This window comes from Gadus chalcogrammus, chromosome 16 (assembly GCF_026213295.1).
Source record: "Gadus chalcogrammus isolate NIFS_2021 chromosome 16, NIFS_Gcha_1.0, whole genome shotgun sequence".
In the NCBI taxonomy this organism is placed as follows: Eukaryota; Metazoa; Chordata; class Actinopteri; order Gadiformes; family Gadidae; genus Gadus; species Gadus chalcogrammus.
Genome location: NC_079427.1, coordinates 31,820,178 through 31,846,725, shown reverse-complemented (window position 1 = coordinate 31,846,725; position 26,548 = coordinate 31,820,178). Strand labels below are relative to the sequence as shown.

At 45.7% G+C, this 26,548-nt stretch overlaps 1 protein-coding gene across 2 annotated transcripts; it reads left to right on the top strand.

Annotated features, from left to right (window-relative positions):
- vps53 (VPS53 subunit of GARP complex) lies at positions 1–26,548 on the top strand. Of its 2 annotated transcripts, none has more exons than XM_056611041.1 (22): positions 1–158; positions 793–873; positions 3,038–3,087; positions 3,179–3,245; positions 9,227–9,313; positions 9,925–10,040; positions 10,619–10,738; positions 13,062–13,140; positions 13,325–13,468; positions 13,942–14,084; positions 14,452–14,593; positions 15,516–15,611; positions 16,385–16,479; positions 17,406–17,648; positions 18,739–18,886; positions 19,463–19,545; positions 19,954–20,032; positions 20,475–20,623; positions 20,879–20,948; positions 21,314–21,451; positions 25,106–25,210; positions 25,596–26,548. In XM_056611041.1, exons 1-22 carry the CDS (start codon positions 69–71, stop codon positions 25,764–25,766), a joined length of 2,496 nt encoding a protein of 831 aa, XP_056467016.1. In that variant the 5' UTR covers positions 1–68; the 3' UTR covers positions 25,767–26,548. The 2 variants fall into 2 exon arrangements, with proteins under 2 accessions (XP_056467016.1, XP_056467015.1); XM_056611040.1 differs by having other exon boundaries at positions 20–158; positions 15,513–15,611.

Below are 26,548 nucleotides of genomic sequence, written 5' to 3'. Positions count from 1 at the left end.
GCTCGCGTTATTTCGTGAAGTCTGGGAATAAGGAAGTGGATGTCGACCCGTCTGGTGTTGTTTTGAGGATGATGATGGAGGAGGAAGAATTAGAGTTTGCCGAGGATCTTGAGGCTATTTTGCATCTTACTCCTGAGGTGCAATTAGCGATTGAACAGGTGAGTGAGTGATCTTCGACCCGTGTGTGTCAGATGAACACCTTGTAGTGACGTGACCAGAGCAGCCTTAGGTCCACCACACCTCTCACCTGGTGTCTGATGTGTTCCCAATGTGTTCCCAGTGTAGCCTCAGGTCCACCACCCCTCTCACCTGGTGTCTGATGTGTTCCCAGTGTAGCCTCAGGTCCACCACCCCTCTCACCTGGTGTCTGATGTGTTCCCAGTGTAGCCTCAGGTCCACCAACCATCTCACCTGGTGTCTGATGTGTGTTCCCAGTGGATCCAGGCATCTCACAACAAGCTGTTATAAAAAGGAACCGAAGCCTTTATTAATGTACAAGCAATGCATTCCTTGTACCGTTATGTGGTTGTAGTGTCCAGCACCAGTACTGACCAGATGGCCTAACTCGAACCATAGACTATAACCATAGTCTAGAACAATAGTCTAGAGAACCACAGACTTGAACCACATACTTGAACTTTAGACTAGAAAACACAGACCACAATCACGTCATTCACGGATGATGTCAAATGTCACATATTTAAAGGTGTCCCTTTTCTGTTACACATCAGACCAGTCTTATCACATATTCTATCAGTGCTCTAACATTTTGAACTGTTTCTGTTTTTAAAGGTTTTCCCAAGCCAAGACCCACTGGACAGGGCGGACTTCAATGCTGTGGAGTATATTAATACACTGTTCCCAACCGAACAGGTAAGACTTATAGTACTGCTGCTATTACTACTACTACTACTAGAATGCTAATACAATAGCTTTTTCTACTTTTATTAGACACCTTCTAATATTGCACTATTACACCTGCCTCTACTTATACTACTAGGCAAGGCAAGGCCAGTTCATTTATATAGCACGAGGCAGACTAGAAAGTGCAATTTATTTAAGATTTACCAGAAAGCTATTGCAAACATAAAAGTCTTCAGTCCTGTTTTAAAGTGGTCAGAGTTGGGGCAAGTCTTAAATCCTAAGGGAGTTTATTGCAGCTATTTGGTGCATAGTAACTAAATCCTGCAATATTACGTGTTTACTCTGGGGATAATTAAAAAATTGGTCTCAGAAGATCTTAGTGGTCTATAAGGCTTATGTAGTGGAAGCATATTCGTTATATACTTTGGCCCAAATCATGTAGGGATTTATAGGTTAGCAGCATTATTTTAAAAAATCAATACATTTTCTGACATACAAGGAGCCAATGTAATGATTTATGAATTGGTGTAATATGTTCAATTTATTTTGTACTACTACACTTATATTATTATTATTATTATTAATAATAATAATAATTATTATTATTATTACTACTGACTCTAATTCTACTGCTGAACTATTACTACTGATTATACTTCCTCTACTACTGCTGATGCTTTTACTACTACTAGAATCCTAATAGTAGTGGTGCTTCTAATTTTACCTGACTACTACTACTGCTTCTACTACTACTGCTGCTGCTTTTGCTACTATCACTACTGCTGCTTCTACTACTACTACTTCTGTTGCTATTACTGCTTCTACTACTACTACTTCACTATTACTTCTACTACTACACTATTACTACTGCTTCCCATACTACTGCTACACAAGTACTGCCTCTACTACTACTTAGTAGAAGAGACAGTAATACTAGTCTAAAGTAGTAGTATTAGTAGTCATAGTCTAGTACTACACTATTACAACTACTATTTCACTATTGCTATCATATTATTGCTATCACTATACTAAAGCGGCACTACAATATACAATCTTTCAAGTAATTTACTGTTTACTATCTATTGAATAGACACGTTATCCAAAGTACTCAGCTTTCTCCTCATTAAGACATGCAGGCAGTCAGTGGACAGGTGAGGCGATGTGCTCAGGGATGACTAAAGGTTCTGCGGAATCCAACCCACTACCTTTCAGCAGTGAGTCAAACACAGCCCTGGTTGTTTTTGGTAGCAGGTTTTTCCCCATTAGCCAATAGCTCAATCCTAGATATAATAGTGTGCAACAGATATCTAATGATATTCAAAACTATTGGTTAATCGCCATGCGATATAAATTGATGCTGGTATGTATGTCAGTTTTTTTTTGTAGTTCAGGTTTACAAGTCCCTCTAATTACTTTAAATGTTGTGATATGTCGTGAACTGAAAGAGACTGAATGCTCATGAACTTGTTGCTGCTCACTAAAACATGCTGACGTGCCCGACCAACACGAGGAGGCGCTGCTTTCCTTTGCGCTGCTTTCATCCTACTGACAGAGTTAAAGTTGTCGAGGATTCTCAACCTTTTGACTATTGTTATTATTATTATTATTATGTGTGGGAATAATTCAATACACATATATAGACATACTTCGATGTACTGAACCTCAGTCAGACCAGAATGTAATGATATTGTGTAAATTCCTCATAGTTATCATCATATAACAATTTTCAATATAGTCCAGTCCAGCCCTAGCCCTCTCCATCATTCATTGCAACAAAGAAATAATAATGTAATGATTTTTATAGTGGTGCAGCAGTGGATCAGGAGGGAGAGCTGGTTGGCTGGTAACATGAAGGTCGCTAGTTAGATCCGAGCAAGACGCCTCACCCTGAATGCTCCTGACGAGCTGGCTGTCGCCCTGCGTGGTTGACTCCGCTGTCGGTGTGGGAATGTGTGAATGAATGGTTGTAAGTTGCTTTGGATAAAAGCGTCAGCTAAATATAAATGTAATGTATAGTCATATGTGCTTCTGAATGATTTGGTAATATCTCTTAACAGTTTGATAGACCAACTTGGTAGGGTGTCTCCAAGCTCTCGGGGCAGATTTAAGAGGAAAGCTCACGTACCTCTGTCTGCGTTATTTTGCTGATAATCATCTATATATCTCTCCACAGTCACTTGCTAATATTGACGATGTAGTGAACAAAATTCGTCTCAAAATTCGGTGAGTCTTTATCCCTGATTATTATCCTTGCCTGGATCTGGTATTTTAGACAGTATGTTGTGTGATATTCTTTTTATTTTGAACTTTGTAGACGTCTAGATGACAACATCAGGACAGTGGTGAGAGGCCAGACCAACGTGGGACAAGATGGAAGACAGGTGAGCTAAGCTGCAAGTCGCTAATTAGCCAAACATCACTAATTAGGCAGGATTACATTATAGCCTGCCTGTTTCTTTTTTTTTGTACTGGGAACTTATTATCTATATAAAACGATTGCCTCATACATCATTGGAGATAAATAGTTCCTCTGCAATGATTTTATTTTGTTGATATTAGTGCTGCAATAAGGAGTATATAATTGATTTGTTAAAAAATTCAGATTTGTGGTTATAATTTTTAGAATACTCAACTACTTTGGTCCCTTATCAGGTAGAATAAGTTCATCAAGTAGAATAAGCTGTTCTTGGCTTCATAAATTGAACATATTTGGTTGCTTTCCTCTGTTTTTGATGATAAATACTTGACCTTTTTTTGGCTGCGAGTCAGGCCAAACAGTCCAATTTAAGACACCACATTAGGCTCAACTTATAATAAACTTGTTGTAACGTGCATTTGCCTATATGTTTTAAATATTCATGACATTTTATTTACTCAAAGATCTGTTGAACGAAAAAAATAAACCTATGACTATGAAAATGCCTGATCGTTGCGTCCACACAGACGCACGCCACCAGACTCGATGTCTGTGCCTCACAGAACAAACCTCGTATTTGCGTGACGGTTAAAAACAAACGGCGTCAACGGTTTCCTTTGACCCAGACAACGCTCGCTCTTTCTCCTGCATAATCTCTTTCCGTCTTGCACACCAGTACCATGGAAAAGGATAAGATGACTCAGATATATGCCATCATGTTAGGCCGCCCTTGTGTATGGAAACCACAGGCAGGGAACCGAATTCCCTGCCGTAAATATACAGAGAATCCCTTTTTTAAATCCGGGCCTTACAACGTCTCGCCTCTTTTCCTCGGTGCTGGTGTGTCAGAAGGGAGCGGCGGTTCCGGGTAATACGAGACCTGATGGGGCTGGGACTAGGAGGGGATGAGGGCCGTGGGTGTTTATGAATGGAGAGGAGGGCAGGCTACATATTGTCACAGTGTGTCTGGTCCAGTGGTCCTGTCAGTCCCACTTAGCTACTGTTGCCGAGACCGACTTAATCCCCAACAGACAGCGGACATTATGCAGTCTCACACACTCATCACGCATTAATTTTTCCTCGACAAAACCCGAGCTTTTACAAACTCTTCTCTGCGGTAAAAGTTCTTGTTTCTATTTTTTGGGAAGTGGAAAGTGAAACGTTTATTAAAATACAGAGTTGTTGAGATGAGATTAAAGGACAGAATGCAAGAGAGAGAGACGGACGGCGAGAGAGAAGGAGGGAGCTGTAAAGAGACAGATAGAGAAAACGGAGGGTCAGGTGCAGATTGGGTGTCTTCGGAAATGAGTGTTGTAACACATTTGCAAACATTCTCATTAAATATGCATGACTGACACCTGTGATCTTCCAACCGACCTTCCTACCAGTGTCTTATCCACGGGTAACCCTATTACCGTATTTACAGGGATACCATGGCAAGTAATTCAAAAAAATAACGACTTTCATAGACTTTCAATATTTTGGGGATTTTTTTTTTTGTTATAATGGGGGTAGTCCAAACGTTACTACTCTACTTGGCCCTCGGTCTTACATTTACATTAAGGGCATTTAAGCCGATGCTTTTATCCGAAGCGACATACATTAAGTACATTTGTCAGAAGAAGGAGAAACAACAATATGTCGCTGTCTGTCAGTACAGTAAGGATTTTGATAGAACCAAGTGCAATAACAATCACAAGGTTAACCCATTTCCCGTACACAAAAAAGATAACTAGGATAAGATGCTACACAACTAAGTACTTAGTTGTGTAGCAAGTACGTTATTTTTTTTTTTAGTGAAGTGAGTCATGAGTCCTTTGCGGAAGCTGGTGAGCGACTCTACAGTCTTGATTTTAGCCGCTACAAAGAAGTAAAGGAGACAGGATGTATTGATCAGTGACGGGAGCCATCTTCCTCATTACCTAGAGCTCATCAAAGCACACTGGAGCACCTGGTTCATGTGCTCTGTATTGTTTTGCCCAACACTCCCTGGTCATAGGGGAGCTCAGGGGGCGAGGATATGATTGCACAGTGACGAGGGCATCCAGAAGTTATCTGCTCTTATCACATCTTTTCAGAGGAACTTAATCACTTGTCAGAAAAAACCCTGAAATTCGAGTAATTTGTACCAGTGGTAGAAGCAGTAGCAGCTCTACCCTCCAGGGCGACGTGTAAATCTCTGATCAGGGTCTTCTCTTGAAGGACTAACGGGTATCCCACCTTCATGTTGAATAGCACCCTGCCTGAAGACACAGTGTTAACACCCAAACATTCGGGTGCCTACTACCAACCTTGTTGAGACAAATCCACCTGTGCCCTGCCTGCTTCCCCAATCTCCTTTATTCGTTGTGTTTCTCCTGGGACTCGCTTTCCTCCTGTCCAGTGAGTCATCAGAACAGATGTGCATGGGCAGAGACGTGGTGAAGACCTGAACTCTCCTCCACCTCAGGTTGGAGAAGGAGGCCCCTATGGGCTCGTGTGGATGAGATACCACCTCACTCTGGCCTCTTGAGGCTATGGATGACCATGGAAAGTGTTGTCCAGTGCTAGCAATAGTATGGGATGGGTGGTATTATATTGTCCCAGCACCATTGAGCACTAGAAGCGACACATCCATTGGCATTGATCACAGCCCGTAAACACTTTGAAACTGTGTATCCTATGGAGATTGCTAGACAACCAGTGTAGGAATGTGTGTGTGTCTGTGTTGGTGTGCGTGTGGGTGTGGGTGTGGGTGGGTGGGTGGGTGGTTGTTCTGGTGTGTGTTTCTCGGTGACCGTGGTCTAGAAGAAGCTTGTAAAAGTGGAAAATATCTTGCGCAGCTGGTGCCGGCTGTTAGCATTCTATGTGCATGCATGCGTGTGTGCGTGCGTGCACTCAAGCTTGAGTGTACGCGTGTGTCTCCATGGAAAAGGCAAGGAGCCAAACTTGTGTCTGTGCTGCCACAACTTTGTTTGCCAATTACCCTGGCATCGGATGACAGTGTAAAAGCTTCAGCCGGCACCAGCAAGCAAACAGCTGTCAGGTCGGGTGTTGGGGGGACTGTTAGAACAACACACTTACCATATCATTATGGAGGACCTCAGTGGCATCTCACCGGGCCCGCCTTACTCCACATGTTGGTTAAAACAGACTCTGGTTGTTCCATGGACTATGTTGGAGCTTAACACTAATGGCCTAAATGCCAATTTACGGCTTGACAATATCAAATATCCAGCAGTACACTTCATTAGTCCATCTAATGCGTTACAAGTGGACACGGCTCCCGTTTCCGTCAGAAGGCGTCGGGGCGATGGCCTTATGGTTTTTCACGTGGACCAGAGTCAGTAACAAACCTCAATATATCCCCCCATGGGATGCGAGCATAAAACAGTCGGGTCATGTTGGCCTGCCACACAGGGATTCCGTGTGCGTTCTGGAGAGTTGTGGGTAGTTGTTTGAGATTGAGTTGAGTATCTCGGTCCAGCAGTGGGGTCATGGTGCATCGGCTGTAAACATCAACCTGGTAAGGGCTGATTATGGTCCCACGTTCACGCGACGCAACGGGGTTACGGACCCGTTACAGGCTCACGGACCCTCCTTGCGTCCACCGCAAGGGCCTGACGTGCGCCTCCCAAATAATTTAAAGGTCCCATGGCTAGGCCTGTCGCGATATGCAATAAATCAATTAATTGCGCCATAAGTTAAAATGAGCGATAATTTTTTGCCGGCCGCAATAATTTCCATTCGCACTCTTTTTTTAAATCATTGCTTTATTGGCCTAATCTGAGAAGAAATCTATGCCATAAACAGAAATATTATAGGCCTTAATTATACAGGTCTTCTCAATGCCGTGGAACGCTCCGTTAACTTGTATAGATAGTAGTTCGGGAACTTGTCAACCCCAGCGTCTTCGGTTGCTAAGCAACGGCGGACTATTTCTCTGCAGATCAACACTACGAATGCTGCTAACGAATAAATTGTAAAAAGACACACCATGTGAAGTTATTTTTTCGTCTTGGCAAGTAGCCTTGTAATAAGCGGGATAATGTATAGAACGTTGCTGGTCATTATCGAAAATAAGCCCTTATTTTCCCGATAATGACCGGCGTTCTATGCATTATATATAATATATATTTAGCAGGGTAGGCCTCAGTAACAAATGTCGGGTTGAAATCGGGCTCCGGCTCATAATTACAGGGCACAACGAGTAAACCCCCTCGTCAAGTGTCAGTCACTTGTTGCATGGTCTGTGTGGGAGGGGGAGCCCTGGCGTTACACGTGTTTATTATTTTTTGAAGCGCAATCGTGTTTACATCCTTTTTATTTAGTGTTTCAATTTTATTTATTGTTTTTGGTGGTGTTTGTTTTTTATTCAAGAGCATTTTTTGTTAATAATAGATAGTTTTTGGTTGTTTTGTTAATTTATTCTGGATATTTTAAATGTCTTCCAGGCGTCCAGTTCCAGTGTTCTTTAAAAATAAAAATGTATTGATCTTCGAAAGGGTGTACTTTATCATTATATTAGTTGAAAAACAGCAATATTATCGCTTATCGCAATAATTTCTGGGGCAATTAATCGCCCATAAAAATTTGTTATCGTGACAGGTCTACCCATGGCATGAAAATCTTTTTTAACATAAATATGAGTTTGTTTTTGCTGTAAGTGTTTTCTGTTGGTGTTATGGCGAATAACACGTCAGTTCTTTGACGTCTCTCTTGTATTTCCATTAACGTCAATGTTCTCAGCCATTCCCTCTATTCGCTGATTGGACGCACAAAATTTGGACAGAGAAAACCCAGGAATATACCGCAAACCCAGACGTAGTGCTGAAGGGAAATGAAAATTGAGTATTGAGTATTGCGGGTACGGGCGGGTGCGAGTTTGCAAAATAAGACACGTGCAGGACTCTGGCACTGGCACACTAGCCGAAGGTCGGAAGAATGAGTCAATAGTTTGCTCAGAGAAACGTTTACGCACGCTCGATATTTAATCTCTAGGACCCTCCCCCTCCACACATTAGCCACTAACGGTAGCCATTCCCTTTCGTTCTCACACTCATTGGCCTGCTAAAGAATCCGGATTCGTTGACGCGGCCCTTCCCCGTTTAACGTGTAAAAAGAAAAAAGGAAAAATTTACTGGTCGCACATGCGTGACCAGTAAAATTTTTTAATTCAGTCGCACAATCGCACATTTTGGACACAATATGCGACCTCAGGGCCACACCCCCACCCTCCTCCTTGACCCGCCTCTCTCCTCCTCTTTGCATTAAAGCTACAGACACCGAAACGGCGCATTTGGGGAAAGCTCAATGTGCGACTGGCTCGTAGTGTCTGTAATTCTGCACCACAGCTGAATTTCGGGAACGTCTTCAAATACTGTGTTTGGGGCCTACTAATATCTGTATTAAAGCATCCATAAAGTAGCATGCCATGGGACCTTTAACCCTCCGTCGAGGAGACGCAGCAGCAATGGCTGTGATTGGTCCGCTCACTAAAACCCAACGCAGAACCAAAATAGGTTCACAACTGTGTCAATGCGTCTGCTTGGTCCTTGCGTTGCATGACGTGGGACCATAATCAGCCTTTTAGTCTGTTGGTCATGGATAACATGTTTTTCCATTTCATCTGAAATGATCTTTAATTGTATCGTCTCAATAGTTAAAATCAAACTGATTTAATGCAAATGTATATTGATGCCAACTTCACAGTAATGACCTGTATAAAATACATGTACCTATGCACTGTGGTGTGGTATCAGTATAGGTAATCTAATTTGCTCATCTAACGCTTGGCTGTTCTCCTCCCATCTCTCTCTCTCTCTCTCTCTCTCTCTCTCTCTCTCTCTCTCTCTCTCTCTCTCTCTCTCTCTCTCTCTGTGTCTGTGTCTGTGTCTGTCTCTGTCTCTGTCTCTGTCTCTGTCTCTGTCTTTCTTGTCTCTCTCTGTCTCGGTCTCTCTCTTTCAGGTTCTGGAGGAGGCCCAGAATGCCATCCAGCAACTATTTGGCAAAATCAAAGACATCAAGGACAAGGCAGAGAAGTCTGAACAAATGGTGAACGCACACATTTGGTTGGGCTCCTAAAAACCCTTGTGAAATATTTCCAACCCTTGTGAAATATTTCCAATATACTCACTATTTTCCAATAGTGAGTGTGTGTGTGTGTGGGTCATTTTTGCATGTGTGTTTGTTTCATTGTGTGTGCCCATGCCAGCGCCCAAGTAATGCCATGTCCGTGATGTTTGAAGGAAGTCACAAACGATGCAGGTTTACAGTGTACGTGTGTGTGTGTGATTGCATTTGTGTATATGAATGCATAAGCATGTGTTTGTGGAGGGGGGGGTCCCATGAAGGCCGTTTTGGTTGAGTGATTCTAGCGAACAGTAGCAGGCACACCCTCAACTGGCATGTTTAACTCATTATCTCAATCACAAACGGGTGTGTCTTTTTCTGCTCTCTTACTCAGTTATTTTTGTTGTGTGTCTGATTACATTGTTCTCTCTCTCTCCTAACAATGCGTCCTGTGGCCCATTGTGTGTGTGTTTGCGTGTGTGTGTGTGTGTGTGTGTGTGTGTGTGTGTGTGTGTGTGTGTGTGTGTGTGTGTGTGTGTGTGTGTGTGTGTGTGTGTGTGTGTGTGTGTGTGTGTGTGTGTGTGTGTGTATAGGTCAAGGAGATTACCAGGGACATCAAACAGCTGGACCACGCCAAGCGCCATCTCACCACCTCCATCACCACGCTCAACCACCTGCACATGCTGGCCGGGGGCGTGGACTCCTTAGAGTGCGCACACACACACACACAAACATACACCCGCACACATGCAAATATAAATACCGATATATATATATATATATATATATGGTGGTATATGGTATAAATAATAGCAGATACCTATCTGCTATTTTGGTCATGGGGGGGAACAACATCACAGTGGGACGCCAGTTCAACTTCCAATATAAGCCTGCCACAAGCTCCTTCCTGGAAATGACACGCACGCCTTTGAACAATAAATGCTCAAATATTTACATTTGTTCAATTCGTTTTCTTCAAGCCCTATTAGTGTTATTATTTTGAGCGTGTATACAGGCGTAGACAGGTTCCCCTCCTCTGTCATTTCCACAATCCCTTTTTGGAAATTAGAAGAGGCAGCCATTTAGTTTCCAAGGCTGGGGATTTGCTCTGCAATCAATGTGGACCTAGCACCGCGCTCTGTAATGTGTGTGTGTGTGTGTGTGTGTGTGTGTGTGTGTGTGTGTGTGTGTGTGTGTGTGTGTGTGTGTGTGTGTGTGTGTGTGTGTGTGTGTGTGTGTGTGTGTGTGTGTGTGTGTGTGTGTGTGTGTGTGTGTGTGTGTGTCCAGGGCGATGACCAGGAAGCGGCAGTACGGCGAGGTGGCCAACCTTCTGCAAGGAGTGGTCAACGTGCTCGAACACTTCCACAAGTACATGGGAATACCCCAGATCAGACAGCTGTCTGAGAGGTTGGTGCTTGAACACACACACACACACACACACACACACACACACACACACACACACACACACACACACACACACACACACACACACACCAAAATACTCACCATAATAACCCCCACACAAACACCATAATACCCACACCATAACTCACATACACATATACACACAGTTGTTTGATTGAGCTCAATGCCTGTTTGGTTGGCGAAACAATTCAATCTACACGCTATAAAAGGTGGAATATTTTAGTTTGCCGTCTTCGTGCAAGCAGGCTGTTGGTGGGCCGCGGAGGTTCCTCCCGAAGCACGATGCTTTCACAAAATGTGGTTTCACAAATGATATAATAGGCAGCTCTTCAGGTGGTCCGCTCCCAAACCTATTATATGGCAGGGAATCAAGAGTTATTTAGAAAATTGCTTCCTGTTTATATTTGAACTTACTTCCTCTTTACACACACACACGCACACACAAGCACAGAGAGCGACGCACACATAGAGAGACACAAGCACACATAAGCGCCTACATGCATACAAATACGTGAACGGAAGGAATGGTCTAGACTGGGTTCCCTTCAGGGAGCCCACTAAAGTGATGTAATCGTATCAATTTGAGTTTATGTGAGTACTAAGAATGTGTCCAGAGGATTGTCGTAGATTGCAGTTTGTACTTGGCGCGTTGCATCAGTATCTACCAGAATACATTTCTAGCAGTGAGTTACGTTTTCCACTGAGGAAGGAATAAACCTGAGAATATTCTCGCTATCAATGTGACCCTACAACAGATCAAATACACGCCTTTGGTCGACCACGCTTTTCGAAGACTCGGACCGCTTCCTTCAGTGTTGTTTGTGCTCGTTATTTCTTCCCCTTCTAATAAGTAATCAGTCAGGAGCCTGTCGGGCCCTTTTTGCGATCAGGCTCACTGTCCCCACCCAGTATAAACTAGAACGGATGGAGTTATGCTATGTGTGAGGGTGGAGGTGGGAATCAGAGAACACACACACACACACACACACACACACACACACACACACACACACACACACACACACACACACACACACACACACACACACACACACACACACACACACAGTCACTTAGAGTGAGATACACACACACCACATGCACACTGAGTCACTTAAAGTGAGGTACACAGATACACACACACATACACACACACACAGTCACTGAGAGTGTGATACACAGACACACGCATGCACACTGAGTCACTTAGAGTGAGATACACAGACGCACCACATGCACACTGAGTCACTTAAAGTGAGATACACAGATACACACACACACAGTCACTTAGAGTGAGATACACACGGACGCACGCAGACCGAGTCACTTACAGTGAGATCAGCACCTACAGTCGCTTACAGCGATCCTCACCCACAGTAACGTACAGCGATCCACACAGTGATGAGCCTGGAGTGGAGGTGGAGATGCGTCCGTGCAGGACTAGTGCTTAGAGAGTTAATGAGAAACCATCAGCCGAGTCCGCAGAGGGAGAAGACATTTAGCGTGTACGTTAACCACAACGGCCTGGATATTAGCATGTGTATTAGTCACACTAGACTGGGTATTAGACACAATACATTAGCGCTGGATAATAAGCAACCTCACTGTTTAATAACGCACACAGGCACACTAACGAGATAATGTACCCGACGCAGGCCTTGAGAGCCCTCACCGAGAGAGAGGCAGAGAGAGGGACAGGCCAGAGGTCTCTGCCAAGCCCTTGGCATCGGTCTCCTCATCAATCTCCCCCTCACCTCACCGGGGCTCCTCCGCCCGCGTGTTTACTCTAGTGGTGTTCCCGCTGGCCCTGGCTGATCTGGGGGGCCGCACAGCCGCCTGGAGCCACACACCGGGCCCCCGGCCAAGGACTGGCACACCAGGAAATAGACAAGAGGCCTCGCTTCACATAAAGAACTCCCTGTCTCTAACAGCCAGTGCTGTGGGCATCATCATTGACACGCACACACATGCATGCACGCACACAAAAGGGGGCACAAATATAATAACTCCTGTAGTGGTTGTGTTGAGATGAGTGGTGGCATTATTGTTTGCGTGCGCTGGATGCACTTCATAGACCAGCACATCATAGACCAAAACATCATAGACCAAAACATCATAAACCAGCACATCATAGACCAGCTCATCATAGAACAACACATCATAGACCAGCACATCAAAGACCAGCACATAATAGACCAGCACATCATATACCAGCACATCCTAATTGGCGCTTTTGCCGCGAAGGATGGCTTCCTGGGAAGGACACCAGTGTGTCTTATCATTCTGTCCCTGTTCTGTTCAGAGTGAAGGCAGCACAGAGTGAGCTGGGAACACAAATCCTGGCTGATTTTGAAGAGGCTTTCCCCTCCCAAGGGTCCAAGGTAAACAAACTGATGTGCCATCTGCAAACATCACAATCTTTTATTCATATTGATACTTCCTCCTGTATGCTACGGCTTTACCGGCTGTATTTAATGCACTATCGCATTTGGAATGCCATCACAAAAATCCCAGCTGAGCTGTGATCTAAACCCGCCGTGTACTGCGTTCCTCCCCTCTGGACAGAGAAGTGGGGGTCCCAGTAATGTGCTGAGGGACGCCTGTCTGGTGGCTAACGTGCTGGACCCCCGCATTCGACAAGAGATTATCAAGAAGTTCATCCGGCAACACCTCTCAGAGTACCTGGTGCTCTTCCAGGAGAACCAGGACGTGAGTACGGGGCAGATCAGGGGGATGTGAGCTGGATCGGGGCGACGGGTAGGCCCTCAAACAACAGAATAGATGGTCTTTAGAGCTCAGTTAGGGTAGCATGAGGGGAACTGGAGAACTAGGAGTAACACTTAGTTAAAGTCGTCTCTGTGAGGGACATGTCTAGATAAACTTTTGTTACTGGAAAACATTTTCCAAGATCCAACTATAATTAGCTAAATGATTCATACTTGGAAGGTTGAATAGTATGAATCTTGTATGTGATATGTACAAATATCATGTCATGTGCCATCCAAGTCCATAAAAATGAACCATCTTCACAATATATAATATATATGATGGGGACAAGCTCCGTTACATAGACATTATAAATCCCCTTCAGCCTTCCTCTATCAGCCGGCCTGCTGACCTGCTACAGCTCCATTAGAGTCTTTCCCTGTCTCTCTCCCCTCCCCAATGGGGTGGGGGTGCAGGTGGCATGGCTGGACAAGATCGACCGGCGCTACGCATGGCTCAAGCGGCAGCTGGTGGACTATGAGGAGAAGTACGGCCACATGTTCCCCGAGGAGTGGTGCATGACAGAGCGCATCGCCGTGGAGTTCTGCCACATCACCAGGTGGACTTTTGCTCTCACTCTCGCTCTCGTTCTCTCACTCAATCACAATGGAAATAGAAATAGTGTTACGTGCATGATACTTATTAGTGATCTGCGGCTAACTTGGTAAAGATAAAGATAAGATGTACCTTATACATCAAAGACCAAGAAAGTACAGCATTTGAAGCACTCTTGCACTTGTAGCCATAACAATTATCCTACCATATAAGTATGGCCCGAATCACAGAGCAGGCTGTGTGTGTGTGTGTGTGTGTGTGTGTGTGTGTGTGTGTGTGTGTGTGTGTGTGTGTGTGTGTGTGTGTGTGTGTGTGTGTGTGTGTGTGTGTGTGTGTGTGTGTGTGTGTGTGTGTGTGTGTGTGTCCCTCAGGGTGGAGCTGGCCAAAGTGATGCGGACGCGGGCTAAAGAGATCGAGGTGAAGCTGCTGCTCTTCGCCATCCAGAGGACCACCAACTTTGAGGGCCTGCTGGCCAAGCGCTTCACCGGATGCACCCTGACCGATGTCCCAGGGGTAAGAACACACATGCACAAGCAGCCACTCACACTCAAGATACAAAATGTATATACCTATCCCCTAATGCCAACAAATTGTTAGGCAATCTTTATTTACAGTGAAACCCAGATGGCACAGAAGGTCTGTCCATGCTGTTGTATAAAAGTGCCTGTTGGTCGGGGGTTGGGGTAGGGGTCGGCTTAGCTTGGTAGGTAGAGCAGGTTGACTTGTAACCCAAAGGTTTCTAATTCCATCCCCGGCTCCTCCTACTTGATTGTCAATGTGTCCCTGAGCAAGACACCTTACCCTAACTGCTCCCTCCGAGCTGGCATGGTTGACTCGTGTCCTGTTTCTATGAACCGTTTTAAGTCACTTTGGATAAAAGCCCAAATGCCCTAAAAGTCTAAAGGTCAAGGTGGGTTAATATTAAGGAAAGCTTAGCTCAGCTCTGTGCGCTGAAACCCTGGCTTCAACAGAGGGCCCCCCGTCCTCCACATCTCTGCCTCCTCATGTTCTTAAGTCACGTTGTTACAGGGGGTCCGATGTTAGCGGCAACACCATTAGGTTACCCTGCATCTTGCAATCGAGTCTAATGGTTAAAATCGAGCCATGCTCATCCCACGGCATGTGGCATGTAGCTCAGGAGGTAGAGCAGGTTGGCTGGTCACCGGGAAGTTGCTAGTGTGTACCCGAGAGTGTCGAGGTGTCCCTGAGCGAGGCACCTCACCCTAACTGTTTACCGACGAGCTGGCTGTCACCCTGTGTGGTTGACACCACCGTCAGTGTGTGAAATTGTGCATGAATGGTTGAATGTGAGGCAATATTGTAAAGCACTTTCAGTGGCCTCTGGTTTGAATAGCGCTGTATAAATGCAGTCCGTTTAACCTTTACTGGTTGAGGCTTATCGTTGTGACAATCCCCTTGTTGGTCTGGAAAGCAGAAGAAGGCCGACAGCCCACTGCAGTCCACCAACCCCTTCCTGGAGGACGAGGCTGCGGACGACCCGGGCTCCGAGAAGGAGGAGGACCTGGACCGTGTGAGTGGACCCCCCCTGACCCCCCTGGCCTCCTCTGACCTTTGATAGTTGCAACTCTTTAACAACGACCCTCTCATCTCCTGCTGCTTTGTGTGTTGTGGGATGCATCGTATGTTTCAGTGGAAGGCGGAGTCGTCGCCGATCTGCCGGTTTATGTTTCCTGTGTGTGTTCCTCCCAGAGCGATACGACGACACACTGATTTATAGTAAAGCTTGGAATCTTTTTTGTATTCCAGCCAGATCAATACATCTACTGATTTAAAGTAAAGCTTTGTTCACTCTTTTTACCCAGCATTAACAAGAACCACCCTGTAGGCAATCAGTGCAGATGAGATGATTATTTTAGATCACATTCGATTCGATTAAAATAGATACATTTGATTATAATAGGTTCAATTAGATTAGGTAACATCTGATTTAGGTGAGATTAAATTAAATTATAGTAAAGTTAGATAGTATTGGTTTAGATTAGATTTGGTTGTGTAAGATTGGACTAGATTGGGTCAGATCAGATGAGGTCACCCGGTTCCAGTTGCGGTCCAATGGACCACAGATTCCATTGTGTTCTAAAAGAGAATCTTCCCTCGTCCTCTTCCACCGCTCCGTCTCTCAGCTCAACACCTCTTCCATCTCTCGTGACCTTTCCCCCCTCCGATTGCTAAAGGGAGAGTGAGCAGCAATCTCTGAATGTGCGAATGGGTTTACAGTGCAACAGCATACTGAACACTGCACATTTTTTAACCCACTGGCGATTCTTCCCCCCCCACACCCAGCCCAGGAAGCCCAAGGCCCCGGACAACCCCTTCCACGGCATTGTGTCCAAGTGCTTTGAACCCCACCTCTACGTCTACATCGAGTCCCAGGACAGGTCAGTCACCAGTTCACAGGCTCACCAAACGCACACGTATGTGCGTTTGGTTCCTTCCTCTATCTCATGTATCCCTCTTTCTCCCTCTTTTCAAACCTTTTCATCCTCCTGTATTTCTTTCTTTGTAATTTTTTTTTTCCTTTGCTTTTATGATCTCTTCCACCCTCTTGACCTTTCCCTCTTAGTCACAGTCGTGTCCCCAGGAACGAGGGCACAGGCGTGGGATTGCCTTCCTTGCAATCTCTTGGATCTCTCAACTGTAATGCTTTCTAGCCTGTGTGTGTGTGCGTGTGTGTGTATGTGCGGGGGTTGGCTCTTTTTTCTTCCCTGTTGGTTTCCTTGGGACTTGGGAAACAGTGAGCTGAACTATTCTGCCACTGGAGCCTTTTCAAGCCCGGCTCCGAGGCGGCTCCCCAGCCAGACCCAGCGAACAGAACAGGGCAGGGGAGAACAGTGGCCGGCTTGTTGTGTTCTTGGCCGTGGGTCTGCCCGGGCCCTGCTGGAGGCCGGCCAGTCACAAGGTTGTGGCCTGTGCTGGTTGTGGGGAGGGTGGATACTCGGGAGGATACCATGTAACAATGTGTTATTATGAATGTTGATGTTTTTAAAGGTATCTACGGGCTAGTGCATTTTTTATAGGGGCACTTTATTTTAATGGATTTGTGTGTGAGTGTTTATGTGCGTGGATATGTACGTGTGTGTGTGTGTGTGTATATGTGTACACATGTCTGATTTTGTGTGTACTTCTGGGTCTACGTACGCGCCTGGATGTGTGCGTCTATATCTTCACTTGTGTGTGTGAATGTGTGTACATGCTCATGTGTGTCTGTTCATGTGTCTGTCTGACTGTGTGTGTGTGTGTGTGTGTGTGTGTGTGTGTGTATATCTGTCTGCCCCCCCTCCATCATCTCTCCCCCTCCACACAGGAACCTGGGCGAGCTGATTGACCGCTTCGTGGCGGACCTCCGAGCCCAGGGGCCCCCCAAGGCGGGGCCCGAGGAGGGGGGGGCGGTGCTGCCCAGCTGCGCCGACCTCTTTGTCTACTACAAGAAGTGCATGGTGCAATGCTCCCAGCTGAGCACCGGGGAGCCCATGATTGCTCTCTCCACCATCTTCCAGAAGTATCTGCGCGAGTACGCATGGAAGATCCTGTCCGGCAACCTACCCAAGTAAGATGCCCATGAGCAAGGACATGCAGCACTGTACGGGGGCAGGTTTTAAACATCTGATTGAATGGGACGAGGTAGTCAAAAGGAGACCTTTTCAGTAGGGATTGGTGGCCATGCTGCCCATTGATTCAAACATGCAGTCAGACACATTTTCAACCGAAAGGCTGCCTTTAAAGATAAAGTCTATGAGAATGAAGGGTAATGGAAAGGGAACATTTCTCAAAGCAACATTAAACATCCCGTTTTGCTCCATTCAGCCCCTCGGCTACCAGAGAAAACATTCTATGAATAGTTATCAGTGGGGAGCAAAGCCCGGCGTGGAAGCCAGCCCATGTTATTGGCTTCCTGAGTCTAATCGGTGTACATCTGTTTTGGTACCTAACATTCTGTTGGTGTTTTTACAACTTTTGACAAATAAGTGTGCCACACCCCAAGCTTTTCACTTCCCCAGGAAGCCCTTTGTGTTTCTGAGCTTTCCGTCTAAGGGCTAATGTCTTAAGTCTCAAGTTTAGTGCGCTTGCATGCTCTAGGGGTCTGGAGCTGGTTTGGCTGCTGCACCAGCAGCTGTACATCTCTGGCCCATCGGCCACATCAGAACATCTCTCTCTCTGTCTGTCTCTGTCTCTTTCTGTGTGTTTGTGTGTGTGTCCCTCTTTTTTAGACACACACACACATGGGCAGAAATATCTCCCTCAAATATGTATGTGGGGGGGTAATTACATCTTGCACTAGCGAAACACAGATGTAGCCATAACGATTATCCTACCATATAAGTATGGCCCGAATCACAGAGCAGAAAGTGTTTTTGATTAGAAGCCTTGTTTTCATCACACACACACACACACACACACACACACACACACACACACACACACACACACACACACACACACACACACACACACACACACACACACACACACACACACACACACACACACACACACGCACACACACTAATATATTTCACATTTACAACCCTGCAGCAGTTCCTCATATCTGCTGCTGGTTCTTGAGCCAATATTGGTTTCTCTGTCATGTGGGAAATCACCCTGGACCCTCTCTTCTCTCCCTCCCTCCCTCCCATCAGGACCAGCAGCAGCAGCGGAGGACTCACCATCAGCAGTCTGCTGAAGGAGAAGGAGGGATCGGAGGCAGCCAAGTTTACTGTGGACGAGCTCTGCCTCATCTGTAGCATCCTCAGCACCGCCGAGTACTGCCTGGCCACCACGCAGCAGGCAGGGTGCACCTTCAGTACACATTCATCACCACACATTCATTACACATTCACCACACATTTACTACACATTCCTCACATTCACGCCCACCACGCAGCAGGCACAGCTCACATGTAATGCAGGAAGTACATTCACACGCATTGCATGTACCCCACTCCCCTGCTTGTTTATTCATGGAACGAGAATGTATTGAAACCCCTGTTGCTTCAGGACTTGTAGGGAACTCAATGTGACAGCACTCTGAGAGTGTCCTCACTGATTGTGTCCACACTCAACATGCAACACACAGCCTGGATGTAGTCAACTCATGTGGAATACGATGCAACATTGAACTGCTTCATCTTACAACATAAACACACATAGAGGACACTTCTACATGTCCACTGGTGCTGATTAATAATTGTTCTGTATAATCATGGGTATCCACTCAATACAATACTTTTTTCAATCTAATTGTGTGTGTGTGTGTGTGTGTGTGTGTGTGTGTGTGTGTGTGTGTGTGTGTGTGTGTGTGTGTGTGTGTGTGTGTGTGTGTGTGTGTGTGTGTGTGTGTGTGTGTGTGTGTGTGTCCTCTAGCTGGAGGAGAAGCTCAAAGAAAAGGTGGACAAAGTCCTGGTGGAGAGGATTAACCTGACTGGGGAGATGGATACCTTCAGCACGTAAGAGCCCTTAATCCCTTTCCTGTTCACTCCATTGTTTCATTGTCCCCCCCCATTGTCCCCCCCCCAGGCTCCATACAGTGCACCCTCAAGCCCACCACTCCCTTGAACAACCATTTACATTTTACATTTAGGGCATTTTGCTGGCGCTTTTATCCAAAGCGACTTACAACCATTCATTCACACATTCACACCGACGGCGGAGTCAACCACCCAGGGACAAAGCCAGCTCGTCGGGAGCAGTCAGGGTACCTTACTCAGGGAAACATCAGGCTAGGAGGAGCTGGGGATCGAAATTACAACCTCCCGTTTACCAGTCAACCCGCCCCATCTCCTGGGCCATTGCCGCCCTTTCAACCAGTCCAGTGTTTACATCTAAGCCGACGTGGTCTCCTCTTGGGTCCTCAGGGTGATCTCCAACAGCATCCAGCTGCTAGTACAGGACCTGGATGCTGCCTGTGACCCAGCTCTCACCGCCATGAGCAAGGTAGCAGAGGGCTGCCCCACCCGGCACACAGACACCCACACAAACCCAACCCACACAGAATGTCATAAAGGAGGTCTCTCGGCTCTTCGTGTGAATACTGCTTGCTTGAGCATTAGGGGGGTTGGATGGTTTGATCTTCACCTCCTGCTCCTCCTCCTCCTCCTAACCGTGTGTGGTCAGATGCTTGTGTCCCGCATGGCCGACACCACCCTTGAAAGGAATGTGAATCTGTTTGTCTAGTTTAACTGTGAAATATTTCAGGGACCGCAGTGCTTCGAAAAAATATGTGCATCTCAACAAAGTGTATCCCCAATTTCACCCGACCTGAATACGGGCTTAAGAAATCTGTGCATGTGAGGTAGGTGTGTGTGTGTATGTGTGTAACTTTATATGTACATCCAGCCTAATGGGTTGCTCTCCATCGGCTCCCCTGTCCCTCCAGATGCCCTGGCAGAGCGTGGAGCACGTGGGGGACCAGAGTCCCTACGTCACGTCGGTCATCATGCACATCAAGCAGAACGTGCCCATCATCCGGGACAACCTGGCCTCAACGCGCAAATACTTCACACAGTTCTGCATCAAGTTCACAAAGTACAGTACAGTTACGGTGCTCAGAGAGAATAACGCATGTACAACAGGGACAGTTCACAAGTCCCTTACTCACACACACAGCTTATGTTTCCGACAGGTTGCACTCGCCTGGTCGCTAAATGGATCATTTTAAAACAAACTGGTTAAAACATGTTTCCAAAGTCAATACTCTGAAGCAGTTCAAGCCGACTCCCCTGCGGCCATTATGAACCATGAAGCTGACCTGATCTGCTCTCTTCCGTCTCTCGTCTCCAGCTCTTTCATCCCCAAGTTCATCAACCACCTGTTCAGGTGTAAGCCAATCAGCATGGTTGGTGCTGAACAGGTAACAGAGATCATTTACATTTGCATTTACATTTTACATTTTTATCCAGAGCGAGTTAATAAACATATTGACACACCGACGGTGGAGTCAACCATGCAGCCAACTTCTGGTTACAAGTCAACCTGCTCTACCTACCTAGCCGAGCCCTGTCCATATTGTTCCACATATCCACAAAGAAAAACAACGTAATACATTATATAAAACTCGGCTAACAAACACATCATGTTGCACTTGTTGCCACTGTCCCAGTGTTGTGTTAGATTGACTCGTCTGGGAGGTCTGCGAGGTCATGAACCTCATACCTGAGGTTGTCTTTTAGGAGACCCTCCTGCAACGGCTGACCATCTGTGTGCTCCCTTCACCAGCTGCTCCTGGACACCCACTCCCTGAAGACGGTCCTGCTGGACCTGCCCTCCATTGGCTCCCAGGTCCACCGTAAGGCCCCCGCCAGCTACACCAAGATCGTGGTGAAGGGCATGACCAGGGCCGAGATGATCCTGAAGGTGAGAGCCAAGGTCTCCCGGGAACCTTCCCTAGGTTTCTGTTTCCTAACGTCGTTTGGATCTCTGAAAGTGTAGTATGCTGGAATTCGGAATTGAAACAGAGAATGCACTTGAGTATGTGTTAAGGGGAGCCTGTATTTTTTTAGGTAAATCTTTGCAAGACTTTATGGTTAATTTCCACTACCTGCAGTTTGTAGTGTTGTACTATTGATATAATGGTGCATCATGGGATTTGAAAGTGCCATAAAATGGATGCAAAATTGGATTAAATAACAAAATTATCTACTTTACATTTGAAATAGTTACCAGAGATTACAGTTCACCTACATAGGGACTTTTTTATTATTTAATCAGAGTGTAGCATAATCATGCTTCAAAAATATTGTTTGCGCTGCGAGTCTTGAACAAGTTGTATGTTTTCAGGGACATTCTACCATAAGCTTTGTTAGTGTGACTTGTTTTGAGAATAACAGCAGGTGTGATGAGTCGTCGTAGTTCTTGTGAGTCACGCAGCGTGGGGCAGCCAAACATTGCGCTTCTACAACGGTTGATTTATGCCTGCGGTGGGCAATATGCCTTCCCAGCCAGTGGGGGTATGGATGAACTCGGTAACTACTAACACCACCCAGTATGGGCATACTGAATGCAAACTAATTCAAACATTCAAATGATTAAGTGCCAATCAAAGTAAAACCACTCGACTGCTTTTAAACTGTTTCAATTGTTAGTATATAGCTTTGCTTGAAAGAAAAGAGTTTAGCGAATGAGTTGATTGCAATACATAAAGAAACATAGGTTTCTGTGTGTCTCCTCATGAGGGTAGTAGGGGGAGAGACTACAAGCAGAGGAGAGGAGGATTCAAGTTCAATACCAAGACCCTGATTGGGAAGACCTTCATGTTCTACTCAGCCCCTCTCCCTCACAGCTAACAAATAAATATGTGTGTCTGTCTGCACAGAGTTCAGCGAATGTGTTGAATGTATAAGTCCTTACATAGTCCTTTAAAACACAAACGTGGCTGTTCTGAGCTCTGGCCAACAGTCCGCTGGCCCAGTCTGCAGCTCACCACTTTTTCCATAGACTCTAGAAACTGCGGGTCTAAGAAACAATATGCTCAATTAACCCTATTGTGTGAGTGTTTGTGGTTTGACTCGTGAGGCTGACGGTAAAGCAAATGCACAAGGCATCATCATCATCACACACATCAGTTTGTTTTTAGGAAGAATAACTCCTCAATTATGGATTCACCCAACACTGCATGAAGTGGACCTTTTTTAATGAGCATTTTTCCATAAACTGGGCCCTTTCACATTAGTTTACAACGGACGCACGCACGCACGCACGCACGCACGCACGCATGCACACAGGAAAGCAATATGTTGGAAAAGGAGGGAATGCACACATCTATACTGTATGTCAATGTCCATGACTCCGGCACATGATAGGAAATGTTTACATCATTGTGACTCATCACCACCACCACCAGTACAACCACCAGTACCACCATCAGCACCCGGCCGCTGCCCTAGATGCAGGCAACATTGATTCTACATTAATAATTGCAAATGGGATTCGGCTAATGGGCCTCATTCACAGATTTACTGATGGTACCCAAGAGGGGGGGGGTTGTATGTAACTAATGGATTCCTACCCAACCCTTATGAGCTGTCGCTGGTTTCCTCCTCCACATTTAACCCCATGTGTTTACTTACAGACGCATGCACGGTTCACGCTGTCTGTTCCTTCCTTTATTTTTCCCTCTTTCAGAGTCCCCTGAGACTGGTTCTTCCTTCCCAGTGTTTGTGAAGTAGGGCAGACCTTGATGTTTGAAGCAGTCGCAGCGAGCTGCACCCAGCCCCTGCTTCCACATTGAAACAGTGCCATGCTACCAGGAATTAATGAGCCAAACTCTGTCACAGCTGCCGAGACCCAAAGCCTGTTAAAGACATGTCTGCTTTCAGGCGCACAGAGCTGGTGTCAATTTAGGAACTCCTCCACTGAGTGAGTCGGGATGAGCAATTCACAATTACTCTCACTGAGATTTTGGTTCTATCTGTTTTGAGCTCTCCTGAGTTGAGTGAACTTTGAGCAGAACTGAGTTTGACGGATGGGCGGTGATTTTCCCACAATGCAAACCAGAGGCACCATGGTGGGTCTTAGTGTGTAGGCTACTTTATGGCGTTCATAAGATGGCCTCCTCTTGGCCTATGTCAGGCTCGTCCCAGCATTGCCCGCCCTCTGTAAAGAGGCCTATCATGGGACCTGTTAGATAGCGCTCTATATGGCCCAGGCCCTGTCTTTATGTTTACTCAACCTGCTGCTTTCTCCCATTCCCATTCTGCTGCTCGTTTCATTCTGAGGGTCTCTCTTTCTGTATGTCTCTCTCCCAGCCTCCTCCGGTTTTTCTTACAAGGTCCCTCTAGCCGAGGCCTTCTCCTTGGCCCCACTCCAAGACAGTTGCTAAGTAAATCACTCAGTTGGGCAGTTGTAGGAAGGAACTAAAGAATTCCACACAATCCTGAGCGTTTCTGGCCAGCCTGTCCTTCCCCCCCCCCCTCCGTTACGCACCATTTATCCACAGCCTATGCCTCCATAGCCTCACTTTCTCATAGCCCCAATTTAAAAGGGGGAATGGATTGATTGGTGTGCCTTTGTCATGGAGCAGGAGAGAGTTGTCATGCGAGGAAGTGGAGGGCTTCCCCCCTCTAAAAGACATATCTGTGGGCCATGTGTTCGGCTCGCCTGCCCTGAGACCGCTGGAGAATCAATGCTTAATCCATGTTGTTCCGTGCTACTAATTATCGCCCTTCGGAAAATTGTACACACATGTTCTTATTAATCTATTATCAGCAGCGTTTCCTACTCCTATATTGTTTTCCGGGAATTTTAACATAGTAGCGAAAGTAAACGTTAAGACCCTAACCCTTACATATATCGGTAAACAATCGCGCTGTAGTGACCGCAACCGTGACGATAGTCCTTGGAAGTCCTCTGCTCATGAGTTCGTCCATAATGCTGCTTTCAGTTTAACTTACAGACATGCGGTTGTGATTACTCAGAAAATATTATTTGGGCTTGATATGCTACAACTTGTCAGTGAGATTGGGTAATTGACACGCATACGCAACACGCTAAAAGGTACAGAAGTCTGTAAGGATTATACATTAACACAATAAGACAAGGTTAATTTTTGATTGTATTAGCTAGCGAGTAACGATGAGTCCAAAGCAAACAAGAGACAGAGGCGCTTCACAAGGAACCGCGGATCACAATGCATACCGAGGAGCAAATTAATACCATATTTTGTATCCCGCCCTCCTTATGTTTGAGCTATGCAAATTATTCAATTTTTTTTGCAAAGACTCAATTATTATTGCAAAATAATCACCGGGGAAGCTAATTCACATCCAGTCATGCGTAGAGTAATTGGTAGAGAGAAAGAGCGAGAGGCCTATATATAGACCTGTACTCCTGATGTTTTGCTTACAGCTTGAACCAATTGCGTGCTATCTTTTACCCCCCAACCCGCCGCTCCCCACACATTGGGACTGCACATATGGGATCATTTAAGGCTTTCCTACTCTGGCCGAGGCTGGTTCACAGGAAGGCTGGATTGGAGCTGCTTTAAACTCTCCTCCTCCTCCACCTCCTCAGGTAGTGATGGCCCCTCATGAACCAGCGGTGGTGTTTGTTGACAACTACATCAAGCTACTGGCTGACGGAAACCCTGAGACCTTCCAGAAAATCCTGGACATGAAGGTCAGCTAAGTCAAAGTCTCTCTCTCTCTCTCTCTCTCTCTCTCTCTCTCTCTCTCTCTCTCTCTCTCTCTCTCTCTCTCTCTCTCTCTCTCTCTCTCTCTCTCTCTCTCTCTCTCTCTCTCTCTCTCTCTCTCTCTCTCTCTCTCTCTCTCTCTCTCTCTCTCTCTCTCTCTCTCTCTTTTCCCCCCCCCCCTCATTAATCGAGCTGATGATTTCTATATGATGTGGTGATTTACATCACCCTGTCATTATCTTTTAAAAGGCTGTTATTATGACCTAAATAAAAGAGAATGAAATTAGGCCTTTATGAGTATTTATTTTGGTGGATTTACTGTTGATATGTCAGTGTTTGATTGATCTCCTTGTGTGTGACTGTGCCGTCCAGGGTCTGAAGCGCAGTGAGCAGAGCAACATGCTGGACCTCTTCAGGCAGAGGCTGCCCACCCCCCCCTCGGGGTCCGACGGCGGGCCCAGCCTGTCCTTCAGTGCTCCCACACCTGAGCAGGAGTCTTCGCGCATCCGCAGGCTTGAGAAGCTCATCAAGAAGCGGCTGTGAGGAGTGGATCTCCCCCCCATGTCTTTTCATGCTTTAGTTACACACCCCAGACTCTCATCTCACTGTGAAGGGTGCTGTTGAAGATGAATGAGTGAATGGTGAAATTTTGCTCTAGGTTTTTCTTGACGGATAATATTATTAGTACGCAGACGCGAAGTTGGGTTGAGAAGCAACATTGTTTGACTGTAACATGAAGCTACAAACAAGATTGCTGGCTCCTCATGCAGACCTGCAAACAGATCCCCTGGCCTATAGTTTGTACCATGTCACCAGAATGCTACAAGATCAAGACAATGATGTCTCTTTTTTGGAAGTGTGTGTGTGTGTGGGTGTGGGTGTGGGTGTGGGTATGGCTGTGGGTGGGTGAGATGGGTTTGCTCAACATTTGGGACATGGATATGATGCTGTCTTCACAGATTTAGAGAGAGTTAGACCACACTGTTCATCTTCACACTGGAAGATTGAGAGGCGATTTGAAATTATTCATTATAAAATGTCCTATTAACTCTCAATATTTAAATATTTAGCATTATATCACTTCACCACTAATATTCCAAGGATGTATTGTGATATTGTTCATTCAAAATGCAACAGTGTGTAAACTGTTTTAGAAGTCAGTATATCAATCAAATTCATATATGATCTTCATGCAAGTGTACACATTCCTCATTTGTTGATCTTTATGTCTCTTGCTTGAATGTGCCAGTGCTAGGCAATTGTTGAATACTATTAAAATCCTAACCAAACATGTTATTTTTCTTTTTCACATTTTTTTAAACTGA